The 23,789-nt window shown below is 37.6% G+C and overlaps 1 protein-coding gene across 1 annotated transcript in view; it reads right to left on the bottom strand.

Moving 5' to 3' along the window:
- spop (speckle type BTB/POZ protein) overlaps window positions 1-23,789 on the bottom strand; it is a 97,081-nt gene that overhangs the window by 28,194 nt on the left and 45,098 nt on the right. Inside the window, exons 3-5 of the mRNA XM_056239777.1 lie at window positions 6,703-7,015; window positions 3,907-4,028; window positions 3,630-3,781 (exon numbers count right to left, since the gene is read on the bottom strand). Coding sequence (XP_056095752.1) covers window positions 3,630-3,781; window positions 3,907-4,028; window positions 6,703-6,780 — 352 coding nt within the window. The 5' untranslated portion in view covers window positions 6,781-7,015. The remainder of the gene's footprint in view (window positions 1-3,629; window positions 3,782-3,906; window positions 4,029-6,702; window positions 7,016-23,789) is intronic.

Genomic DNA, 23,789 nt, shown 5'->3' with positions numbered 1-23,789 from the left:
TCACAACTATTCAGTGTTTTTAACCACATAATGTTTATTTTAGGTTTCAGACATTTAAATACATATAATACATAGCAAAACAATACATTTATAGCTTGTAAAATACACAATGGTGTCTATGGAAGCAGCAATAACAACCCATTCACATATATTTCCCGACGGGTTTTATAGAGGGTATGCGCATGACGTCACCGTCGGCCGGAGTGAATGCGGTCACGCCCACAAGTGGCAAAAAGACTGAGCGGCAGCATTTGTTTTCAGCGTGAATGCCGTGAAAATCACACAAAACACATCTAAAACGGGAAAGAGCTTTGCGATTGACTGTGCAACTAGATTTGACCAGAAATCTGAGGTACTGTATATTTTTACAGACTGCAAAAAGCTACAGAACAGACTATATTCTGCATAATTGGATGTTTTTAAATAAACACTGACACAAAACTATACAAGTTTTAGGGCTGGACAATATGATGATATACAGTATAATATTAATGTAAGTGATCACTCGGATTTAGACCTATCTATATTGTATTTATATAAAACGTTTACAGGCAAATTTTCTTAATTTATTTCCCCGGCGTCGAAATCAGGCACATATAAATGTCAGGAAACACGATTCCTGGCTGCATGTCAATATCCATGGATCACTGGATCTTTGATAAGTTGTAAGGAACACTATATCGAGTCCAACTTTTAGTTTAAACTGATAATAGTTTGTTTTACTCGCGTTTTCGCAGTTTCCCCTATTAACTCCAGTCACGCAGCAGCTCTTCTGCCACTCAGTCCGGCTGAGGGGGGCGTGTTCCGGCGGGAAAGTGACGTTAATGCATTCCCTCTATTCATATCAGACACAGTGTAAGTAACTATAAAGTCAACTCTATTCTTCTCCCAGTTCCCCGGCCATGTATTTCGGGAGAAACTGATGAATTCACGTGCTGTAATAAACCCAAAATCGCGATGCTGGCTTAACATCGTGATGTCCGTCAGCCATCACAATGGACGATGATATCGTCTATCGGCACAACCCTAACCCCACCCCTCTCTTCCGTGGATGTCGACACAAGACACGTAAAGTGCTGCCTTGGCAGACAGTATCCAAATGGCTGAGGGCGGAAATAAGCTAATACGGAACAGTCCGCGGCCGTGGGCGGAGCATCATATTGCTCAGAAAATCCAAACGGCTTGATTGAGAGAGTTTAGACTTTTTGAGGATATAAAAAAAAAAAGGAGTGAATGGATTGTTTTCATTGTATGGTGGTTGTGTCCACACACTGCAAAGACACATTTATATGCAAACACCATAAAAGTGAATTTTGCATCCGATGACCCCCTTTAAAAAATACAGTCTTCATACATTCTTCCATGGAACACAAAGTGAGAAATGTTACAAAGGTGTGACATGATGGTGAGTAAATTACATTTCTTCTCTATACACTATAAACTCTATGACCCTGTGAGCTACAGAGTTCACCGACCCTAACGCACACATACCCACACTCTTATCATACATATTGATCTTTTCAATGTAACTTTGTATATTTATAAATGTGCATTCGTCGGGTTTTAACATCCACGCCAGCATATCAGAAATGTTTTCACAATGCGAATAACAAAACCACCTTAAAGAAATACACACCCCCAGCTATGAATAATACTTGGTTTAAAAAAAGGCAGAAACTGAAATCAGCCATGAAGTTGCTCCATCTGAGCAAGTGTAATTCAGTTCCACTGAAGGCCAAAACCTCTGTAACTCACCAATCAAACAAGACAGCCATAAGGCCATCGCCCCCAAAAAATCTCAATTAAAACACTGTCGCCTGCCTCAAATGTAATATTACAAGGGGAAAGGTTCACATTGAATGTTATTACTTTCACAGAAAATAAAAGATCATTCACACTTTCAAAGGCATGCTAGTCTGATTAACTCTGTTTCGCAGGTATCCGCGTCTGTAGCATCTACAGCTCCCTAAAGGAATCAAGTGATACTGAGCTAGTTTGCAAAAACACTCTGATTGAATAAATGTTTCATAAAACAGTAAATGTGATGAGTATGCGAGAAAGAAATTTGCTTCTGCTTATACACAGTTTTTCTTTTTTTAAAGAGCTCAAATTATACACTAGATTAGAGGTGGGAGGTATGACGAAATACACTAAGCAATTTTAATTCACTGTAACGATATAGTTATTTTGGCTGGAAAACCAATGTAAAAATAGTTTATATATTAAATAATAATAAAATACTTTGGCCTGGTTTCACAGACAAGGCTTAGACTAAGCCAGGATTAGGCCTTAGTTCAATTAGGACAATTAAGTAGCTTTTATAAACATGCCTTAGAAAAAAAAAAATCTGGTGTGCATCTTGAGACAAAATAATGGCATTTATATATTTAATTTATATTATTTAACTGCTTTCAGTTCAAACATACATTTTAGTCTGGGACTAGATTCAAACCTTGTCTGTGAAACCAGGCCTGTTGCATAAACATAGCCATTATGTTAAGACAGTGTCTTGACCCACGAGCAGTTAGTCAGGGACAGTCAGTGTTATTTTTCGGTATCAAATTAGGCCAATCTACGTTTTTAAGTAACTGATTTAAAAAACACATGAAGAAAAAAAAATGTGATGTCTAACTTGTAAGGCCGTGTGTCCACCAAAGCGTTTTTAGCCGGCTGAAAACGCTAGACGCTCTGCTGAAAACGCCCAGCTGTGGGCGCTTGAGAGCGTTTTGGCAGCGCAGCGTTTTTTCCGTTGAGACGCTTCGTTGCTATGATACAGAATATCTGAATAGAATATTCCGATTACCGGGCGTTATTTATAGAAATTTATCTAAAAAAAAAACGGTTTGCAAGCTAACGTTACGCTAACGTAGATCCCGGCCCCCACCGATCAGCTGTCTGACTGCTTACCTGATAGACCGATCGCCGATGAAATGTTCCTCCAAGCATTGTTTTTTAAATTCACATTGTGGTAATCCGGGTATGTCATCTGGTATAAACACGTATGTTCGGAGACCAGCAATATTAATTTTTCATCCATTTTGTTCAGCTCTGCTGGTTGATGTCCTTGTACACAAAGAATGTTGAATGACAGTTGGTCGGTGTGATATTAGTCCCGCCCCTCCTCCACTGTGATTGGACGGCTGGTGAAAAGTGACAGTGATGAGCGCTGCGTTTTATCCAAAAGTTGAACATTTTTCAACTCTCGACGACCAGTAAAAACGCCGGGCGCTCAGCGCTTCAGCGTGTAAAAAACGCCGAACGCTCAGCGCTTGAGCGTTAAATACACGCTCAGCGCCTCGTTGCGCTCATGGCGTTTAAAAAACGCGGCGCTCCCATTGAAAACAATTGAAAACGTACGCCAGGCGCGAGTAAAAACGCTTTGGTGGACACACGGCCTAAGACTAGTCTTAGAGGTTCATGTAACAGGTTTGTTTGTTTTTTAAATTAAATGAAGTACCTTTAAAATTGTCATTCTTTTTTGGGAACTTGGACACAAACCAACACTAAAAAGACAGTAAATATCTACCACACCATGGTCTAACAGTATTTTACTGCTCAGCCCTTCACCAGATAATAATATATACCGGTATATATTTTTTTTAATCTTTAGAGTTTAATCAACATCTTACCCATAGCTTTGGTTTCCTCGCCCTTGGCGTTGAGGATGGAGAACTTGAACTTGGCCCGAACCTCGCTCTTAGGACAGCTGACCAGGAGAAGATAGAGTGACAGATAATCTTTACTCTCTTCATCCAGACCTTTTGGATTTACTCGCAAACACCTGCTCAAAAACAAAGAATCTTACATCAGCAGATAGACTTTGTTTCATTCTAAACAAATAGCGTTTATCTGACCAAAAAAAAAATGTATGCAATGCAAATCCAAGTGTGCTCCTTTCCTTCCTACCATTTGAGCTTGTCATTGGCTCCTGAGGAGAACGTGGAGCTTTTGATGACCTCGCCCATCTCCTCCCGGCAGAAGCTGAAGTTGTTGATGGTCCACATATAGGAGAACTTAACCACTTTGATCTGGACAAACACAAACACACACAAGAAGATAACAGACAAGACGCTTCATTCTTCCATTTCTTCATCTACCCCCTCCACCCTTTCCTACATTAGATCCACAAGTGTTGGCCAAGACATCTAAAAGCGACACATCAAAACCACCTTTTATCTTAATGCGCTCTGACAACAAACAGGATGGGGAGAACAAGGAATAAAAAGACCTCAAACAAAAACACTGGGGGAGAATGAAGGCGAGATAAATGAATGCATTAATGGAACATGTTTCACTAGTCGTGGGGATTCTGAACACGCTGGAGGACCTTGTGAAGTCACACACACTCAAAACACAGAGAAGATAATGGCCATTACATATTTTTACACAGACTGACAGATCATTTTTTATAAGTTTATTAAAGAAATTAATACTTTTTTATTCAACAAGGGTGCATTAAATTGATCAGAAGTGACAGTAAAGTCACCTCTTTTAGATTTCTCAATTCCATACTTTCTATTCATAAAAAAAAAAGATGGTTTCCACAAAAATATTTAACTTTTTTTTAACAGCAAATCATCATATTAGAATGATTTCTGAAGGGTCATGTGACACTGAAGACTGGAGAAATTATGCTGAAAATTCAGCTTTGCATCACAGGAATAAATTACATTTTAAAATTTATTTAAATTGAAAAAAGCTATTTTTAATTCTAATAATATTTCACAATATAACTGTATGGGGTGTATTTTTGATCAAATAAATACAGCCTTGGAGAGACCAGAGTGGACCATACGAGACTTCTTTCAAAAACATTTTTTTTTTTATCTCACTGCCTCAGTAAAATACAGAGGTCCTAAAATACAAAATACTTCAAATGCAGGCCCTGGAAAACTCTGTCAATCGTTCACAATATTCAATATGAGTTCCATATTATTCTATCTACATTATTGACTGTATTTAAGTTTACATCATTTTTTTTTCCATTAAATACAAATTAATTCATAAATGGTGATTTCTTTGGATAAGATAATAGGTGAATAAAGACTTTTTGAAGAACTGTATGATTTTGTTGAATGAAAAAGTACAACGTGAACATTCTAATAAACATCTCCATTTGTGTTCCACAAGATAAAAATCACAGGGATTTGAAACAACAAGGGTGCTCCAAGGGTGTGTTAATTTTGAGTTTTAAAATGCTATCTCAAAACTACTTTACATGTTGCAAAGAAAAAAAGTATGCCAATCCCACATGGGCCTGTTGATTGGATTATCATCATCACATGAGGCTTATTATGTGTCTGGGACACCGGGGTGCTCAGATCTGCACCTGGAGATCTAGGGTGCATCTCAATCAGCTCTCTAGCTTCCTAGGTCGTGAATCAGTATATCATCATGATCATGAATACGGGCACTAGTAAGGACATAAAGGAAGGACCCTGGCTCACTACACACTGGGACATTTCCGGCGACATGACGTCCTCATTGTACAACATCGCTACTGGGATTTATGAACATCAGCAGAACTGATATTTTTCTCAAATTACTTGTTAATGTTATTTAAAGTACATTATAAATCCTTTGCTTGTTACATATACGTGCAACATTTCAGCCATACGTAAATTATACATGTTAGCTAGATTATGTTCATTACCTGTCTAGAGATGTTTATGCTGAAATATAATACAATTATGTTTTTTATTTCTAAAGACATCTATCGTGTGTCATTATGTGTAGTGATTTGGCTCACATAATTTATGTTTCGTGCTTCATAACTTCCGTTAAGGGAACATAGTGAGCATCGATGCTCCACATGAGGCTGAACTAGGGAGCTGATTGAGACGCACCCCTAGTTTCCTGGGTAGGGTTGCACCAGCCGTTCGTAACTTCTTTCTTAAATTGTAACGTAAAGTCCACACTAGAGGCTTAGTAACTACTAGCTAGTTTGTAACTAACTCTGTACTTAATTCCGGTGCACCATTTGTTCGTAAGGCAGAACGTAGCTAGTAGGTCGTAAACTCTCCGTAAAGTAATGTGTGGTCGCATAATATGACGTTTAGCCTCGATGAACCAATAGCAGCCTTCAAATACATGAGTAGAAGTTGTGTTGAAATGCCGTGAATTTCAGTTTATCCTTCATTCTAACTTCTTTTGCCTCACGTTACTAACGGTAAAAATAAGTTTCATTTAATACGATACTTGATCATGAATAACATAAGTGTTTTTATATATAAATAACATTCAGAAACTGTATTTGAAATGAAATTAATAAGGATCAATAAATAAATATTGATAACAAAAAACAAGAAATTACGTTTATTGATTATGACTGATATTTGACATGCACAAAATGGATCGCCATAAATATTTAGTTGGAGCGTAGTTATGCTTAAACTAAGTTTAATGGTGCAACGTAAAAATATTTAGTAGTGCGTAAGTTGTAACTTAGTGGCCATTTACGTCAAAACTAGGCTAAGTTGTAACTTACGCACAGCTGGTGCAACCGGCCCCTGCACACTTTAGTTCCAGTCTTGCTCCAGCACACCTGCCTGTAATTTCGAACTGAACCCATTGAGTTTGATTGACGGGTTCAGGTGTGTTGAATTAGACATGAAACTCACTATGAAGGTGGACAAGCAGAATCAAGCACCCCTGTTGTAGATTCATAGACCCATAACCACACACGCACACACACACACTCACCTGTGTGTAACACCAGCTTTCGGCCACAGGGCCGCTGGTCATTTCAGCAGGAGGGGGCGGACTCGGCACCCTGGACATCGCCAGTTTTGAGCGGGGGGGTGGGGCAGGGGGAGGGTCACTACACCAGCCACCGCAGAAGGTCTCCGTCAAAGCGCACACACGTGATTACTCACTCGCATGCACACGCACGCATGTGTTCTTCACAGCCGCCGCCAGGATCCGGGCACACACTCGTGTTCAGCGTAACCCAGAGAACATGGAGGGAATGCAGGCAGAACCTTGAAGTGTTTTTCTGTGAGCTGTTCAGTTTAACCTGTAGTAGAGAAAACAGAGAGCAGAAACAGATTGATTATTTATAATCAAACTCTTGTAGTGAAATGCTTTAAACTTTGAGCTTAGAAATGATGCTGGGCCGCTACTGAGCTAAATCACTTGATTGAATTATTTATTGTGAGAAAAGTAATATTATTATTAGCCTATAAATAAATAGATTTACATTTGTTATATACATTTAAACAGAATTACTATTAATAAACACTACAATTACTACTATTATAAATGTCTGTAGTTCATGTATACAAGTAAATCATAAAATATTATAAAATAATTATTTTATAAATAAATGTGTTAAAGTCAGAGATTCACCAGATTGGACACCTGATTCACCATAAACATCCACCTTCAGCAAATCAAAAACAGATAATTCCAGACTGTTCTTTATAAAAAAGAAAAACACCTGATTTGTTGATTTTGCACATTGACAAACAGGTCTACCATATTTCTTGAACATGCACGAACCACAAAAATATGCAGAATCAAACAAACCACTAAGAGGGCCGTTAGATCTCCATTTTGTTGATCTAATTCAGTACGTCTACATTTGCCAATGGTGTCAGAGTAAAAGCCAGACCTCTGAAGCACCATCAGCAACTACAGCGAGTTTAAATCTGTCAAAGCAACATGCTTATAACGCTGGAGGAAAAAAAATATTTCTTCTTTTCCCCTTGTGTGAAACAGCCCTCCCTCTCTTTTCCAGAAGAAAAGCACATTCATCATTCTATTGGCTCTCTTGTTCATTTCCCCTCAACCCTCTGAACCTTAAACCTTTTCAATCTTTTTTTCTTCAGATTAAAAAATAAATAAATAAATAAATAAAACACAACCTCAGGACTAATCCTTATTTTTCTATCCCTGCTGCTAATTAAGGCACTTTAATCGTTAGCTGGATACACCCCAGCCATTAATGAACTGACCAGAAACACCAAACTAGCCACTTGTCTAACAGTACAGTAAGTCATTAATAAGGCTAATTAATGGATGTAAAAACAGTCCGACAGAAGCTCGGGACTGATAACCAATTAAAGCAAAAAAGTACATTTCTCGCTTTGTGCATGCCATTTATAAATGTTTAAAGAACACATGGTCATGGTTAAAGATCCTCATGGTCATGAGCAGGGTAGAATCGTCTTTATTAAAAGACGTCACATGTAGGTAACTTTTTAATTTACTTCACAGAACAGTGAGATTTTCTGCGGTCAGATCACAAAGTTATGAAAAGTTGAACATTTACTAGACACGTCGACTGGGGGACCTTTGATTTTAACCAAGCTTTTGAAAAAAAATAATACAAGTATTATCTTCTCTTTTCTCAATCTGAAGTGACCTAATCACCCTTTCTTCTCTCATTCCTTTCTCCATTTTTACCGTCTTGCACTCCTCTCTCCCCTTTCTCACTCAACCTGCACGTCCCTTCGCCTGCGAGCGAGGGAGACGGAGACGTTTCTTTCCCTTAATTAGCATCTGATTGAAAGGATAGACCATGGCCCGGCGGAACCTTCCAGAAACTGTGCGGCGATTTGAAAAAGACAGTGAGAGAGTACATGACGGAGAAAAAAAAAAGAACAAAGTGCAAAACAAAGTGTATTGTGGGAAGGAGAACAAAAAAAGCATTAGGAGAATGAAAAGGTCAATTCAAAACTTTTCAGAAGTACAGAGCAACTCATCCATTTCCCACCCACACACTAGGACTGGATGATACAGTCAAATTACAACTCAATATTTATACATTTGCTCTAAAAATGCTTAAAGGGTTAGTTCACCCAAAAGTGAAAATTCTGTCATTTACTCACCTTAGTTCCAAAACCATAAGACTTTTGTTCATCTTCAAAATACAAATGAAGATATTTTAAATCTGAGAGCTTTGTCCCTCCATTGGCAGCTACGCAACTACCACTTTGACGCTTCAAAAAGTTCATAAAGAGATCGTAAAACTAATCCATATGAATCGAGCAGTTTAGCCCAAATTTTCTGACTCATCGTTTTATATGATCAGATTTCATGTAGTCTTTTATTCACATATAAACATTGTTTAGTAAACAAACAAAAGATAAACCGATCCTGCTTGATGCACGAGAATGAATCTCATTGGGTCTTGCAGAAGCTCAAACGTGCTGTGTAATATGAGAATGAACCTCATTGGTTCTCGCACATCAAGCGAACATGCTTGAGCTTCTGTTTACTACAACTGATGTGTGTATTGATGATTGCTTACAAGTGAATACAAGCTATTCATTAAATCCGTTCATCATATAAAGCGATCGAGTCTCTTCAGAAAATTTGTACCAAACCGCTCAATTCTTATTCATATATATAAAAGATTAATGAACTAACCCTTTAAAAGAGCGATTTCCTGTTTGGTGAAAGAATAATTTCAAACGAATAGTCATTTCAGCCAAATATATTTAAAATGTTAAAGTATTTAAAAATATCCAAGACTTGTACACAAGGAAGAATATTTACTAATGTATATGCCGTGAAATAATACAATAATAAATAGTTATAAAAGCATTAGCTACACCTTCTTTATACATTAATAATCTATGACGCATCTTATCAAAGTTGTGTGCACGCAATACACAATGACGGAACATGTCATCGGAAAAGCACTAATTAAACGTCACTGTTTCAGCCTAAACTAATTCAGCCAAAACTTTTTGCCGTTTTGGCCAAATATTTTCAGTTGCAGAAATTCCAATGTATCCCTGTAATCGATTCATTGAAATTGACAGTTTTATTTATAGATGTCAAACTTACAAATTCACCAAATCTGCAAGTCAAACTAAAAAAGATATTATAAAAAGTTTAGTCTTAGAGTCTCATCTGCAATATATTCCCCAGCCCTACTTCACACACTGGAATTAATGTTCAGAGACAATTTTCAACACCTTGCAACTCATTATCAGTTAAGCCAATCTCTCTCTTTTTTTCCTCCTTCCTTTGTGCTATTTGTTTCTGATGAAAAACACTTGTGGCATTTTCACTCAGTAAAACAATAAAATATTAATCATTCAAGTCGGGGAACAAGTTGGTGTCCATTTGCAATTCAAATTACCACCAACTTCCTGGCAATTAATTTCCACGCGCGTGTCTCCCATCAAGTGTCTCCAGTTATCTGCTTTATAAACTTAATTTCCACTGGTCTTTGTATCAACATCTATCGGCTCTGTCAACACAAACTCACCTTATGGCAACATATTACTCACGAATCAGCTAACTACCTTTCTGCACCGAAAACACAAACAGACACACAAACAACAGGTTATACACACCATTTCGTAACAAGTAACAGGCAGGCCCACACACTATTGGTTTTTAGTTACCAATAGAAGCACAGCACTTTCGGCTGCATTTAACATGTAAATCCATTCCACAGATTTCCCCCCTAAATCAACACAGAAAATCCTCAGATTCCGTCTGGGCCAAGTAACAGGCGATTATCCACAGGACACAAAGAGGATACACACACACACTACAGATGTCAGAGAGGTATGAGAGAGGGAATCTGAGCTTGCAGGCACACACCAGATCAAAGAAACAGCATATTTCAAACGTGATCCTGTTCATTAGTTAGCAAACAATTTAATATAGGACTTCATAACTGGAACCACGCATACATTATCTAGGGATTTAAGAGACAGCTGATGTTAAGGTCTTAATTTCATAGCAAAGAATCCATTTTTAGTCAACGCTGTCAGGGCTTGACACTTTTTTCACCTACAAAAATTTAGGAGTTGCATAAAGAACAAATATAGCTCCTCCCCTTTTTTTTAAAGTAGCCAGTAGAGTTTCGCTACTGACCACCACCACTTCATTCGCCACAATGGAAAGCATATTTACACTGTCTGAATAGTTCCCTATCCCCATAAATAGTTCACTATGTGCCATTCACCATGTAGAAAATAGTAAATGCGTGAACAAATGACTGATTTTAGCTGCAGCTTCAGAGTCTATTTATAATGCAGAGGGCGGGATGCTTCAGATTTTAGAGAGCATTTGATTGGACAGAAAATCTAATGAGAAGATGAAGTGCAGAGTGATGTCATCAAAATCATTGATTCATATTGCCGGAGGTGAGACTAAGTTTTGAACGCTTATATCTTCTAAATGCAAATTTTGTCATTGTTTTGGAGCACACTACCTTATAGATAACAGTAAGGCTAACATATTCATTCTAAAAATCAAAAAACTTAAATTTTGACTTCATGGGGACTTTAAGACTTAAGTACCCACAGGGAACTACTTTTTATTTGAACACGTACTCCTAAAACATATTCCTTTTAGCAAACATCTATTTTTAGTCACTAATGCGAATGAAATGCTTGCGCTGCCGAGCCCTGACTGCCGTATAACATTTCATGATAAACAAATTCACAAACACAACCGTGATAAACAAAGTCCATTGAACTTGAGTGCAACTTGCATGTTTCTCATATGATAAATCTAAAGGAACCAAAACGTCAATATTAACACCGTGAATCTGGGGTTCAACATCTGATCAGACTCGAGTCTGACCAAGCAATGGAACCAACCAAGTGTGACAAGAGCCTAAGACACAACAAACTTGGTTAAATCACGATTAGTTTACAGCAGTGTCAGACAGCATCTGAGATCTGATCGGCTGGCACATACGAGGCGGGTGGGACGAGACGGGTGCCAGGCAAGGAGATTCAGCCCTCGAGGAATTCATTACTGCATCCGTTACCCAGCCAAAATAATTAATGAATTAATGAGGGGAGGGAAGAGAGAGCGAGGGAGAGAAAACAGACAGCGTTTCAGCGCTAAAATTCTCTTTTAGTTGCGACTTGAAAGAGAAACATGAAGCACAGCCCCACCCAGCAGACTCTCCCCACAGGCCTGTGCTTCTTGTGAGGAAACGGGAACTATGACATGACCTTTCCCTTATTTAAACTACTACCACAGAGCATGCATCAACTACACACTTTTAGAAGAGGAGTGGCTTAATATAGAAAAAGGGAGGAGTTTAGCATGGAGAGTTTTACAGAGAGGATAAAACTTCGGGAAGATGGGTCAAATTTATCGAAGACTTTTCTTTCTGGTTTAATTTTATCCAGTCTCTTTTTTCTCTCTCCATAGACACAGAATGAAAGAGATATGTTGGAAGAGAGTAACAGACTTTTCCTTGACCTTATTCAAACCCCCCATGCAATGCTAAAATACATTCAGGGTCAATGTTAGGCTGACATCTAACCACATTTAAAATCAACATGAAACGTTAATCGCAACCCACTTCACTTCCATAAGACATTTCCAAATCAAACAGGATATTCGACAGGGACATTCAAAACAAAGTTTACATACCGAGAAAGTAATTTGATTTGATGAAAAATGTATTTTTCTCAATTTAAAACAAGTAGATTTAATATGTTATTTGACGCTAATGAAAACGGATTGCAAATTCATGGTTCAGCTGACAACACATCGTGTAAATTTTTCAGTCGGATGAGGGGGAAAAAGTACTATGGTATGAATATTAGACGTTACCTTAAATAAGTTGATAAATGCCTAAATTAAATCTGTCCATCATATAAAGAGATCATCACTCACCAGAAGACTTGATTTAAACTGCTCAGATATTCATTCCATTACTTTTTTTTTCATCTCTTTAAGAACTTTTTGAATCATCCATTTTTGTTTAAGGGATTCTCAATGGAGAGACAGACATGAGGGTGAGTAATTGATAAACTGTACTTCAGCCTTGATGGTCAAATTAAACAAGCTTCTGAGTATTGCAGGTCAATAAAATGGCACAATATAACTTGTCAGCATAAACTTGAGAAGGAACAGTTCGAATTTATCAGCTTGACACCATCATTTCATGCATCCAAACATTCATTTCCTGCCATCTTCTGAGGATAAATGAAGTTAGTTAATTATCAGCTTGATTAAAATAGATGGTGACGCCAGAAAATAGAGACACTGAAGCACAAAACTTTGAGTGCGAGATTGTAGACCTTTCTCAAGTAAACCTTGTCATCCAGCTCGACCCTGGAACTTGAAATTTGATGCACATTTAGCTCACCTAAAAATAGTGCGTATGATAGCAGCTTAATTTTCCAGGTAACAAGGTAGTCCAAGAAAATGGCTGTAGTGAAAGAAACCCGCTTGAATCTCCCTTCTTTTTTCTTCTACTGAGAGAGAGAGAGAGAGAGAGAGAGAGAGAGAGAGAGAGAGAGAGAGAGAGAGAGAGAGAGAGAGAGAGAGAGAGAGAGAGAGAGAGAGAGAGAGAGAGAGAGAGAGAGAGAGAGAGAGAGAGACACTCTCTCTTTAAGACAGTACGAGGAAGTAGTTGTGTGTGTGTGTGCGCATGCTAACAGTTTATCATTGCACACTGCTGCAGTGTGATCAATTAGACAGCTGGCTCTCTCAAGTTTACACCACAGTAAAAAATAAAAATCCTTGTAAACACACACACACATATAGCCTTCTCTCCCTCAGCATGGTTACTTAATTATACAAAATGTTGAATAAACTGAAAGGAAGGCTGTATCTGACTAAAAAAAAAGCAACATAATAAAATATTTGAGAGAGATTTCTTTCAAAAATATGAAAAAAAAACGAAACTTTTGAAATGGTATATACAGTAACACACACACTTGCATTACAGTAAAAAAAAAAAAAAAAGCATGTAAGAAACATTGATAAATTAAAAATGGAAGTGTGAAACTATCACACACTGCATATTTTTTCCACATTAAAAATTTAAGTGTACTACATCAATCTAAACATGACTTTCGGTTGTCATCCTTCCACTTTAGCAGAGAAACCAATGAAAGAATAGTTATAATCTTATTCTCCTCCAGCAGTGTGTGTGTGTGTGTCTCTCTTGAAAGGGCATTGGCCCCACAGGGGGGCCCCCTGCCTGCAACCCACCGCCTGACATCCATCAGAACAACACAGTTAGCAAAAACACCCGGCCACAACCTGCCAAAATCCACAGCCGTAATCGGTTCAGATTCAAACTCTAAGGCGAGAGATGTGGGGAGCTTTGTGGGTAGGAACAGTTAACTCACTGACTGCTTGTTAATACACAGGGTATATTTAAAATAAAATATTCTTGTTCTAATACCACCCCTTATTCAGTCTGTATCTCGCTGTCTTTAAAGCTGCAGTCCGTAACTTTGTGTTAAAAATTAACCAAAATAAATTTGAGCAAATACATAACCAGCCAGTGTTCAAAACTATCTGCTTGCCTTAGCTCGATTCAAAACGGTAATGTTTTTAATTCCAGTGGTACTGGTGGATTTCCACGGGAAATTTGAGCATGTCTTTGCGTCATTACGTCACATCTGTGCACATGGAGTCTCGGCTAGTAGGCTATGAGTGTGAGGTTGTTGGAGGTGGAGATTTATTGCCTTTTCTCACAGCACTTGATATAATTAAACTTTTCAATTTGATGGCAGATCCAGAAAGGTTCAAAAGACAATCACCAGTGACAACTGGAGATTCAACCATTTTAAAATGCAAAAGACTTTGGACTGAGAGTTTGGAAAAAGAGACTGCAACCGGGCCCATGCGAAAACAAGGATAAATATCAGAAGGGCTTTAAATGTAGTCACACAATGCTGATATTGTTAACATTAACAATTTGACAACAAAGTATCATTTGCACAGTTTCATGTGATATGATAAGCGATCGTTAGATTTAATCAGAGCGATTTACTGCATTGTTTTTTTTTTTCCTTAGTTGGTCAAAAGAACAAAAGTGGATGTTACTTACTTGTTCAGATGACATTTTAGGGTGAAAATTCTTATGTTGGTCATACTTCCAAAAAGTAGAATCTGTGATTCTGAATGACAGTATCCACACCGGCACAGTGACTGACAGCTGCACACTCTCCTCAAAACATTGGATTCATCCGCGCTGTGCCGTGCCGAGGCACAACTCACGTAAAGTCGATAATTCTGCGAATGACTGCAATTGCAGATTTCGAACAGAGATGACGACAAAGAGGAACAACTGCGGACTGCAGCTTTAAGGTTAAATAAAACAAATTAAGAATAACAATAATATGATCTTGCCTATGCCCCAAATTACAGCTGTGCGATTAATTGCTAAAAGATTGTGATCTCGATTAAAACACCCACACGATCATATTCCTTAAGGACAACGATTCGGCTGTGTCTATTAAACCTTTGTACAATCACAGCAATTAAGTACAATCACAGCAGAATATTCAAATCTGTGTTGGCACTGACCCAGAGAGAGCAGTTGTCATGAATGGGTATGACACAGCTTCACAAGTCTTTTCAACCAGATAGTATTATTTCTGTCTAACAATAATTCAAATCATCACAGAAGTATCACGGATATAAACACTGACGTCTATGAGAGCAATACAAAAGTCACCATTTGAAAGGAACTTGAAATTTTAAATAAAGATTATGTAAATTGCATTATTACACCAACAGGTAGCGACAAGTGACTTAAAATGTATTAGTCATAGAATCATTCATTCAAGACATTGTTCAAAAATTGTTCAAAACAAGTGAAGTCTTTATGAGTGAGTCATTAAATCATTCATTCAAACCTATTTAAAATAATTGAAACTATTTTAAATTAATTCAACCTATTTAAACTAATTCAAATTAAAGGTAGGGTATGGGATTTGCAAAACAGCCGGCAGATTTTGAAAATACACAACTCAAAAGGTCCTACCTTCTTTCCTCCAACGCTGACCCTGACTCCACCCATTCGAAGAACATGGACGCGCAATCATGCATCTGCAAAACTCAGATGCGCGAGATTGCACTTTCTCTCTCTCTCTCTCTCTCTCTGTACCGGGGCGACTTGCGCTTACTGTGACTGGGTCACGAGCTTTGAGTATGCGCACGAAGGGGACACGCACGCGAGGGGGATGGGGGGAGGGGGTATGGTACGACCGTTTGATTGATGCATTTTCTGTCCAATGATTCTAGGTGGTCTTGGAAATGATTGGAGTTTTGAGTCCTGCCCGTTCCACGGATGATTAAATTGCTTAATTTTCATTTCAGTGCTTCTAACTCAGTGGCTGTAAGTGGGTTAGGAATAGGATTTCAAGTGATTTTGAAAAAATGGTCAAAAAAAGAAAATCATATACCCCACCTTTAATTACATATTTTTAAATAGACTGCACTGCAGCAATTAACATTTTGTCAGAACATCTAGTAAATTTCTGTTATGTTATAACAGTATCAAAAAGTACTATTATGTTTGTTAATGTAATTTTGTTTAGTTGTCTATTCAAAGTAGTAAGAAAATTGTGATTATTATAAACAAACAAAAAAAATTATTCTCAGTTTATCTAGACAATTCTAACCATAACTGAAAACAATGGCAGGACAGAAGTGCCTCTTATGGTTCTGCACAGTTCCAAAAAGCACCCAAAACAAGTCCACAAAATATTCTCTTAAAATAAAATACTGTGGACTACTGCTTGAAAGCACAAGAAAAAAATAACATGAAACAAGAAACTACAAGGCAGATTCAATAGATGAGCTTTAAATGCAATTTCGAAAGGAAAAAAAAACTTTTGATGGATTTTCCAATCAGCTTTGTGGAAGGAATGCCTACTAAAATCCCTTCAAATTGTCAGAAGTTCCCCAGGGCTCACCCTCAGGTCCTTTTCTAATTTGTTGTTCATGCCGAATTTGGTGTTTGAAGCACTTCAGCAGAGTTAAAACAACATTTTTACATTAGGAACAAAGAATGCACTCTCAAATGGATCATCAGGCCTTTTTATATTTTCAGTAATGACCTTCAACCTGACTTTGCCAGGTAACACATTTCCAGGCTCAATTATCCCCCTTCAATAGATTTCAAAGGTGTTCTTTTGAAGCATAAAAGCATTATAATTAGAAGAAGCCTTCGCTCACGTAACGTGCCAAACACAAAGCCGCTCAGTGGCTGCTAATTTCTTTGGCTGTCCTTACAGTTGTGTCTCATCACTGTTGATAATTCCTTCTTTCCTTCCACACATCCTAACACTCCTCACCAGCCGAGCTTGAGCCATGTGTGAAAGCCCTTTGTCTCTCTGTCTTACTCTTCTTCTGGTGAGATTTAAGAGCTAAAAAGGAAAAAAATAACTTTTTCCCCTCATAAGCGTACTCTGAAACATAACTAGAAGTTGGCAAAAAATTAAGTGAGAAGGGGGACACATTTCCACACATGATAAAAAGCTAAACAAGCCTGGCACAGAGCCCTAAATATCCTTAAACCTGCTAATTTAAATGTATTTGTGTAGCACTGAGGCGGTTCATATTAAGATTGTGTAACGACAGACAAATCAAGACAATTATTTGATATATGTACTAAACAATCTTTAAAACTCACTCTGGGATATATGGACCCATTCCCCAGTGAGGGCAAGAAGGTCTTAGTAACCATGACTACGATCAGATAAGTTGTTTTATTGCTGTTAAGAATGTGGTCAGGGCCCCTGCCATTAGAACCTACAGACATTAACCCTCTGGGGTCTAAGGTGTTTTTGGGGTCCTTGAGATGTTTTGACATACTCTGACATTTGTGCTTTTTTTCAGTTGCTTATAAACAAATTACTGGCAAAGGTGTAATTACACTCTATTTAGCACAAACAGGGCTACCATAATATGTTATCAACATGTATGTACATGTTTGTATTTTTGAGAGAATATTGTTTATGCGTGGTTATTGAAAAAACTAAAACTTAAAGTTTCTGAAATAAGGCCACAAAACACATACTTAATATGTGTCCACAAGACTTTTGACTAATGGATGTTGTCGCCTAGAGTTTTTTCTTCAAAATGATCTGAAAATCATCCTGCCTTATCATTCACATAAAACAATAGATTGGTTTAAATTTAAAAATGACACTTTTTGTTTGGAAAGGCAATATGCACAGGGGTGTGACCTGCTGTGATTCACACCTGAGAAGACAATGGGCCCGCATAATGAGCGCATAATGGGGCTGCATACTAATGACCCTTTCATTCAGGTGTGTCACTGAGCCACAAGAATGCAATGACAATATATATATATATATATATATATATATATATATATATATATATAGGCCTATATAATACAAAATTGGTTCACAGTTCCAATTATTTATTTATTTTTCAAATTGTGCTTACAAATTGTATAATATCAAATGTAAACATTTCTAGTAATTGTGCAGTTAATTCTCATACTGTTGTTACAGAAAGTTTGGGAATATATCCCAAATGTGTCACTAATAAAACACAATACAAATAATTTAAAGAGGAGGCTTATATTGAGCTTTTAAGATTTACCTAAGATTTATTTATATGTAGCCTACATATATGTTTGCTATTTTAATAAAAAGGTTACAAATACAACAACAATTAAAAAATTTAACTATATTTCAAATGTAATCTTTCTTTGTATATACTAAAGTATACATTTTATCATACATATTTCACAGTTGCGGATTAATTAGTTTGAATATAGCCTATAATCGAACAAACACTATAAACGACATCTTGTCTTTCATATGTAACATATCGTTTTTATGATTAGGACATAAAAATGTTAATTTGCAGTTTAATACGTTGCTTATACAAAAATATTTTATTTCAACATATTTCAGTCGATTTTTACTCATCTCAGTATTGGAATATAGTTAGGTAAAAGCTGTTCATTCATTCACACACAAAAATGCGATTCATATTCAAACAGTCTTTTTGTTTACAGACACTATTTCATATCGCGATTAGAACAAAGCACTTGAAAATAAAGAATGTACCTATTCCTCAGCTGGATCCGTTGCTCCTCCAAATGAAACTACCTGCACTTCTGAGGTAATTTTTTCCAGGATTATTATTAAGATAGTATTATTCCTCACAGCGTCGTAAATATGAGTCTCTTTCGGTGGGTTATCCTGCTGATGTGGGCGTGGATCGCCTCAGAGCATTTGTGTTTGAACGCGCTCCGTGGGCGTGGTCAAATTAACTTTAATGAGCTGAGACGAGAACGACTATCATCTCTCTCTTTTCGTACAGATTACATAGAATGAGAAAATTTGTTTTTTATATAAATTACTTCATTTAAAAGAAGATAATTCAGGCTTCATGCCTGTGTGCCTGTATAACTGTTTGACTGAGTATTTGCAGAGTTACAGTTAATTTTTCGGACGCGTTTCAGAATGGACTTCACTGACAGAGAGAACGCAGAACGCGCATCATGTTTATTTTTCTTTATTTGGCGAAAAGCACAACACTTTGTTTGTATTGTGAGGTTCCACAAAAAAATACAAACTTAACAGGATCGAATGATGTACAACACTTATATGTAAGATCAAAATCAACAGAGTAATTTGAGTCTCTTTTGCACTGATAAGGAAAAAAGTGAGCTGGTATCGCCGGCAAGACCGCCGACCCCAGAGGGTTAAAACCGACTTCACTGCATTCATTTATCGATGAACGGATCTATAAATAAGCATCCATATCAGAACATTTTTGTGAATGATTCACTGTCTTGTATTTTATGTATATTATGCATTTGATACTCCGGTATGTATTTTATTATACAACCAACGGTCAATGTAACCCCAGCTGTATCATGTCTCCTATCAAATTAATCATTTAAAGGAGAACTCCGGTCGATTTTAACATTGAGCTCATTTTTTTGTACATTTGGAGTGCTGTCAGTACAGACAAAAACGACAAAAATCAGTGTTGCCTACACCGTGTTATCCTCTTTTTAAAATTCGCACCCTGTTGACTTCAATGGGGCAAGTTCTAAACCTGCTTTTAGCCTCTTAACATCCTTGATTTGTCATTACAAGTGCACAGCCATGTGAGTGGTGTTATTAAGAGTGACCACGGTCAATCTGACTGCAATAGATGTGAAAGATATTAATAAAAATGATGTTTATTCAGCCAGCTCACATACCTGTATTTACTTCCTGGTTTCGTTCGAAGTCTACAGTAGTCGATTGTCGAGTTCGCGCGCGCGATCATTGGTAAGTAATATAACTAACGATCGCGCGCGCGAACTCGACAATCGACTACTGTGGACTTCGAACGAAACCAGGAAGTAAATACAGGTATGTGAGCTGGCTGAATTAACATCATTTTTATTAATATCTTTCAGATCTACTGCAGTCAGATTGACCGTGGTCACTCTTAATAACACCACTCACATGGCTGTGCACTTGTAATGACACATTAAGGATGTTAAGAGGCTAAAAGCAGGTTTAGAACTTGCCCCATTGAAGTCAACAGGGTGCGAATTTTAAAAAGAGGATAACACGGTGTAGGCAACACCGATTTTTGTCGTTTTTGTCTGTACTGACAGCACTCCAAATGTACAAAAAAATGAGCTCAATGTTAAAATTGACCAGAGTTCTCCTTTAATGACTCACACTTTAAATGTACATCACCTTCTCTTAGAATGCAGTGTTTGTTTGTTATATCTAGCTGAGCATTAAATGTGCCCTAGAATGTGTTGAAATAATATTTTAATTTCGTCTCTGATATCTACATAGAGGGTATGTGGCTTATTTAAGGGCATTTTAAAATGTCCAGATATGGTTTTACAGGTCCATTTTCAACTCTAGAAATTGGCCCTAGAATGAAATGGTCTGTTTTTACCTTATTTGGAAGGGTCATGAATAGTAATGAGTTGTTCTGCTCTGATTGGCTGTTTCACTGCAGGCTCAGAGAAACAAATGGACTAACGTTAGATGCCTTGTCAAATAAATATAGCTTCAACTTATGTGGTGGAGAATGTGACGTTAGCTAGAAGGATCGAGTGAGCTAACATTATCTGTGAGCAACTAAACTAACGTAGTTAGCCCCTGACGTGTTGTTGATGAAATAGACGAAAGTAAAATTATTTGACAAAAGGGAATTTACATATGTATCTACAGTATTATTTTGTAGATTTATATGACAACACAGGCAAGAAATATTAACCTCAGCGTAAATACTTTGTCATACTATTTAGTTATGTATGCTCGTTACTTGGAGTTTGCTATTTGTTACTGTACTAGGATCTTGCGCTGGATCTAGATAACACCGTGTAAATTATCGTTAATAAAATCACTATTTACCATTTGCGGGAATATAGTTGGAATTGCCCCCTTCTTCAGTATGAGACGCTGAGAGAAGTCTGCTTGATATTGTCCCAGGTTAGAAAATAAGTCTGTGGTGAAATGGGCAGAGCAATCTAACAACTTCAAATTAAACTGTTGCGGTAACGTTATCCGATTATAGATGAACATCAACCACGCCTGTTGACATTTCTTTTCTGTGGGAAGGGTATGAAAAGTCCTCACATCCCCTGCACATCCTGGAACATAACATTTGTTTCCATGATCTGCCATTTTCCCTATGATCCTTGCTTGTTTCTTCACCTGCAGAACTTCCGATGATTCGGCTGCGCAGTTTCGCCTGGCATTGAACAAGGGCTGGCATATGCACATTTTTGGAGGCGTACATACTAATGATCCCGACTGCTGCGTCACAGTCGGTGTTATGTGGAGATTCGCCTATTTTTCAGGGGTGTTTTTCAAAAACGAGATTTTTAAATAAGGAGAAAACAATGGTGTTTGAAACTCACTGTATGTCATGTCCATGTACTAAACTCTTGTTATTTAACTTTGCCAAGATAAATTCAATTTCAAATTCTAGGGCACCTTTAATGGACACAAACGGGAAGGCAGATGTCTAACCACACTCGAGATAGCGTCATAAATCAGACACAGAGGTATCTCCTGCTTAGAAATCCCCCCTTTCTTATTGGTTGAGTCAACCCTACAAGGTGTGACCTTTGTCAAGCTTTAAAAGGCCTGTCCACAAGCCCTTCCTTCTCTTGTCCTCCTCTCCTACGTGCAGGTTGTCCTGCGGGGCCACACCAGGCCCCAGGGCAGCAGGCCTCGACTCACAACCAGCCATGTGCTCATTCAGGAGAGAGAGGACTCTCTCAACCACAACAGAATCAAGGACAACCTCAGGAGTCTGGCATGACGTCTTCATTCAAAACAGAAGAAGTCCATCGCAACTCCTACAATTTGCTCTTGTGTCCTCTCTGGCCCAGAGTCGGCAGGCCACAATCTGCCCTCCGGCCATGAGAAGAGTCGAACTACACATGCAAGTTCATGATATCTTCTTCATCCAACTGAGAAGAAAACGATGGCAACTTCAACATTTGACATTCACGGAATCAACAACTTAAATTTTCAACAACTTCAAGAAATGTTTCCTCTGCACAGGCCATGCAAGTATCAATTTAATGAGGTGCTCTGAAAATGATAGGCTGATGGTTCTTTTCATAGTTAGATGGATCTTTTCCCTAGTTCCATTTCCTGCTTCCGGTTCCATTCTGTCACTACATGTGTATGTATATAGTTCAGATTAGATATGTTTGTGATTTTAGTTAATAAAACTTGTGCACAATACGTATTTGGTTCTGATTCTCTGCTTGCAACTACGTTTACTTCACGATTTAGATTTTGACTACAGGCTCTTAGTAAGAAAGAGTAAGGTACAGTAAGAAAGACATTTCCCTTCGCCGGAAATGGATATTTCTTAGAATTAATAAACAATTAACGCTGAGTGTTCACGCGACAAACAGGTGGGTTGATTGTAATATTAATTTAACTACATTAAGTTAATTATATTAACTGATCCAAATATTCATAATCAGTTATTATTGATTAATAATATTTCATATAGTTAATTTGTTACAATTGAATTAGTCAATTTAAATTGGATTTATAAAAAACTAGACCCCTCATTTGTGAACTGGACCACATCATTTGCTATGATTATGGACACCATTTGTTTCAATCGTAATGAATTTATTTTGAGAGATGAATTCGAACATGAAAGCTAAATAAAGTGACGGGTTGATGTGTGCGTTGTGTCACAAGCTTTAAATCGGATCCCATTGTTTGTGCATACTACTCTCCTAAATTGCTTCTTTTCTTTGATTTCGGGTCCTAATTAGGAGACAACGAGCACATGAACTATTGTGCCGTGCTGCTTATATTAATCAAGCAGTAAAAACGGCCATTCCCACACCCAAAACAAAACGTCTGTGGATAAGAAAGAGCAGGCCACTCCACTTCACAGACAATGAGTGGAAGGAGAATTTTAGAATGACATGACAGTCTTTTATGACACTTCATTCAACAACAGCTCATTCCTTGCATCATACGTCATTACACCATTTATATGTCATTGCACGTGAGCAGTACTTTCCAGTTTCGGTTTTCAATCTGATCAAGTGTTTACATGTCCTCTAGATTCGATTACAAAAGGTTTAAACCGCAACTTACAATCCGATTAAAATTGTAATCAGATTAGGCCAATTCATTCTGATTGCTGTGGTTACATATGACTTTTTTTATTCTGACTGTGCTAGTAGTCCGGTTACAATCTAGTAAAAGCTAGAGTCCATGTAAAAGCAGCAAAAATAAATACATGTGCGTTTGCTTGATTTTAGATAGCATACTGCAATCAAAATAAGCCAATATAAAAATAACAGTGAATGCAAAGAACTCTGGTTTAACTTTTTCACTCAACTTAATTGAATTTTACTATAATTAAGGGTGCTCCGATTGATCGGTCGCCGATCATAATCGGCCGATAATTGCTTTGGGATGTGTGATCGGCGGTCTCTATAAAGGCCGATCCAGAAAAGCCGATCAGATGACGCAAACTCGCGAGACAATTTTTTTTACGCCAGGTAAAAATGGCTTCACCGGTCTGGCAATTCTACAACAGGGCTCTCAAGTGTCAAG

Source organism: Rhinichthys klamathensis, unplaced genomic scaffold (assembly GCF_029890125.1).
Source record: "Rhinichthys klamathensis goyatoka isolate OS25496 unplaced genomic scaffold, OSU_Roscu_1.1 h1tg000571l_1, whole genome shotgun sequence".
Classification (NCBI taxonomy): Eukaryota; Metazoa; Chordata; class Actinopteri; order Cypriniformes; family Leuciscidae; genus Rhinichthys; species Rhinichthys klamathensis.
This window is presented reverse-complemented; position numbering and strand designations above follow the sequence as displayed.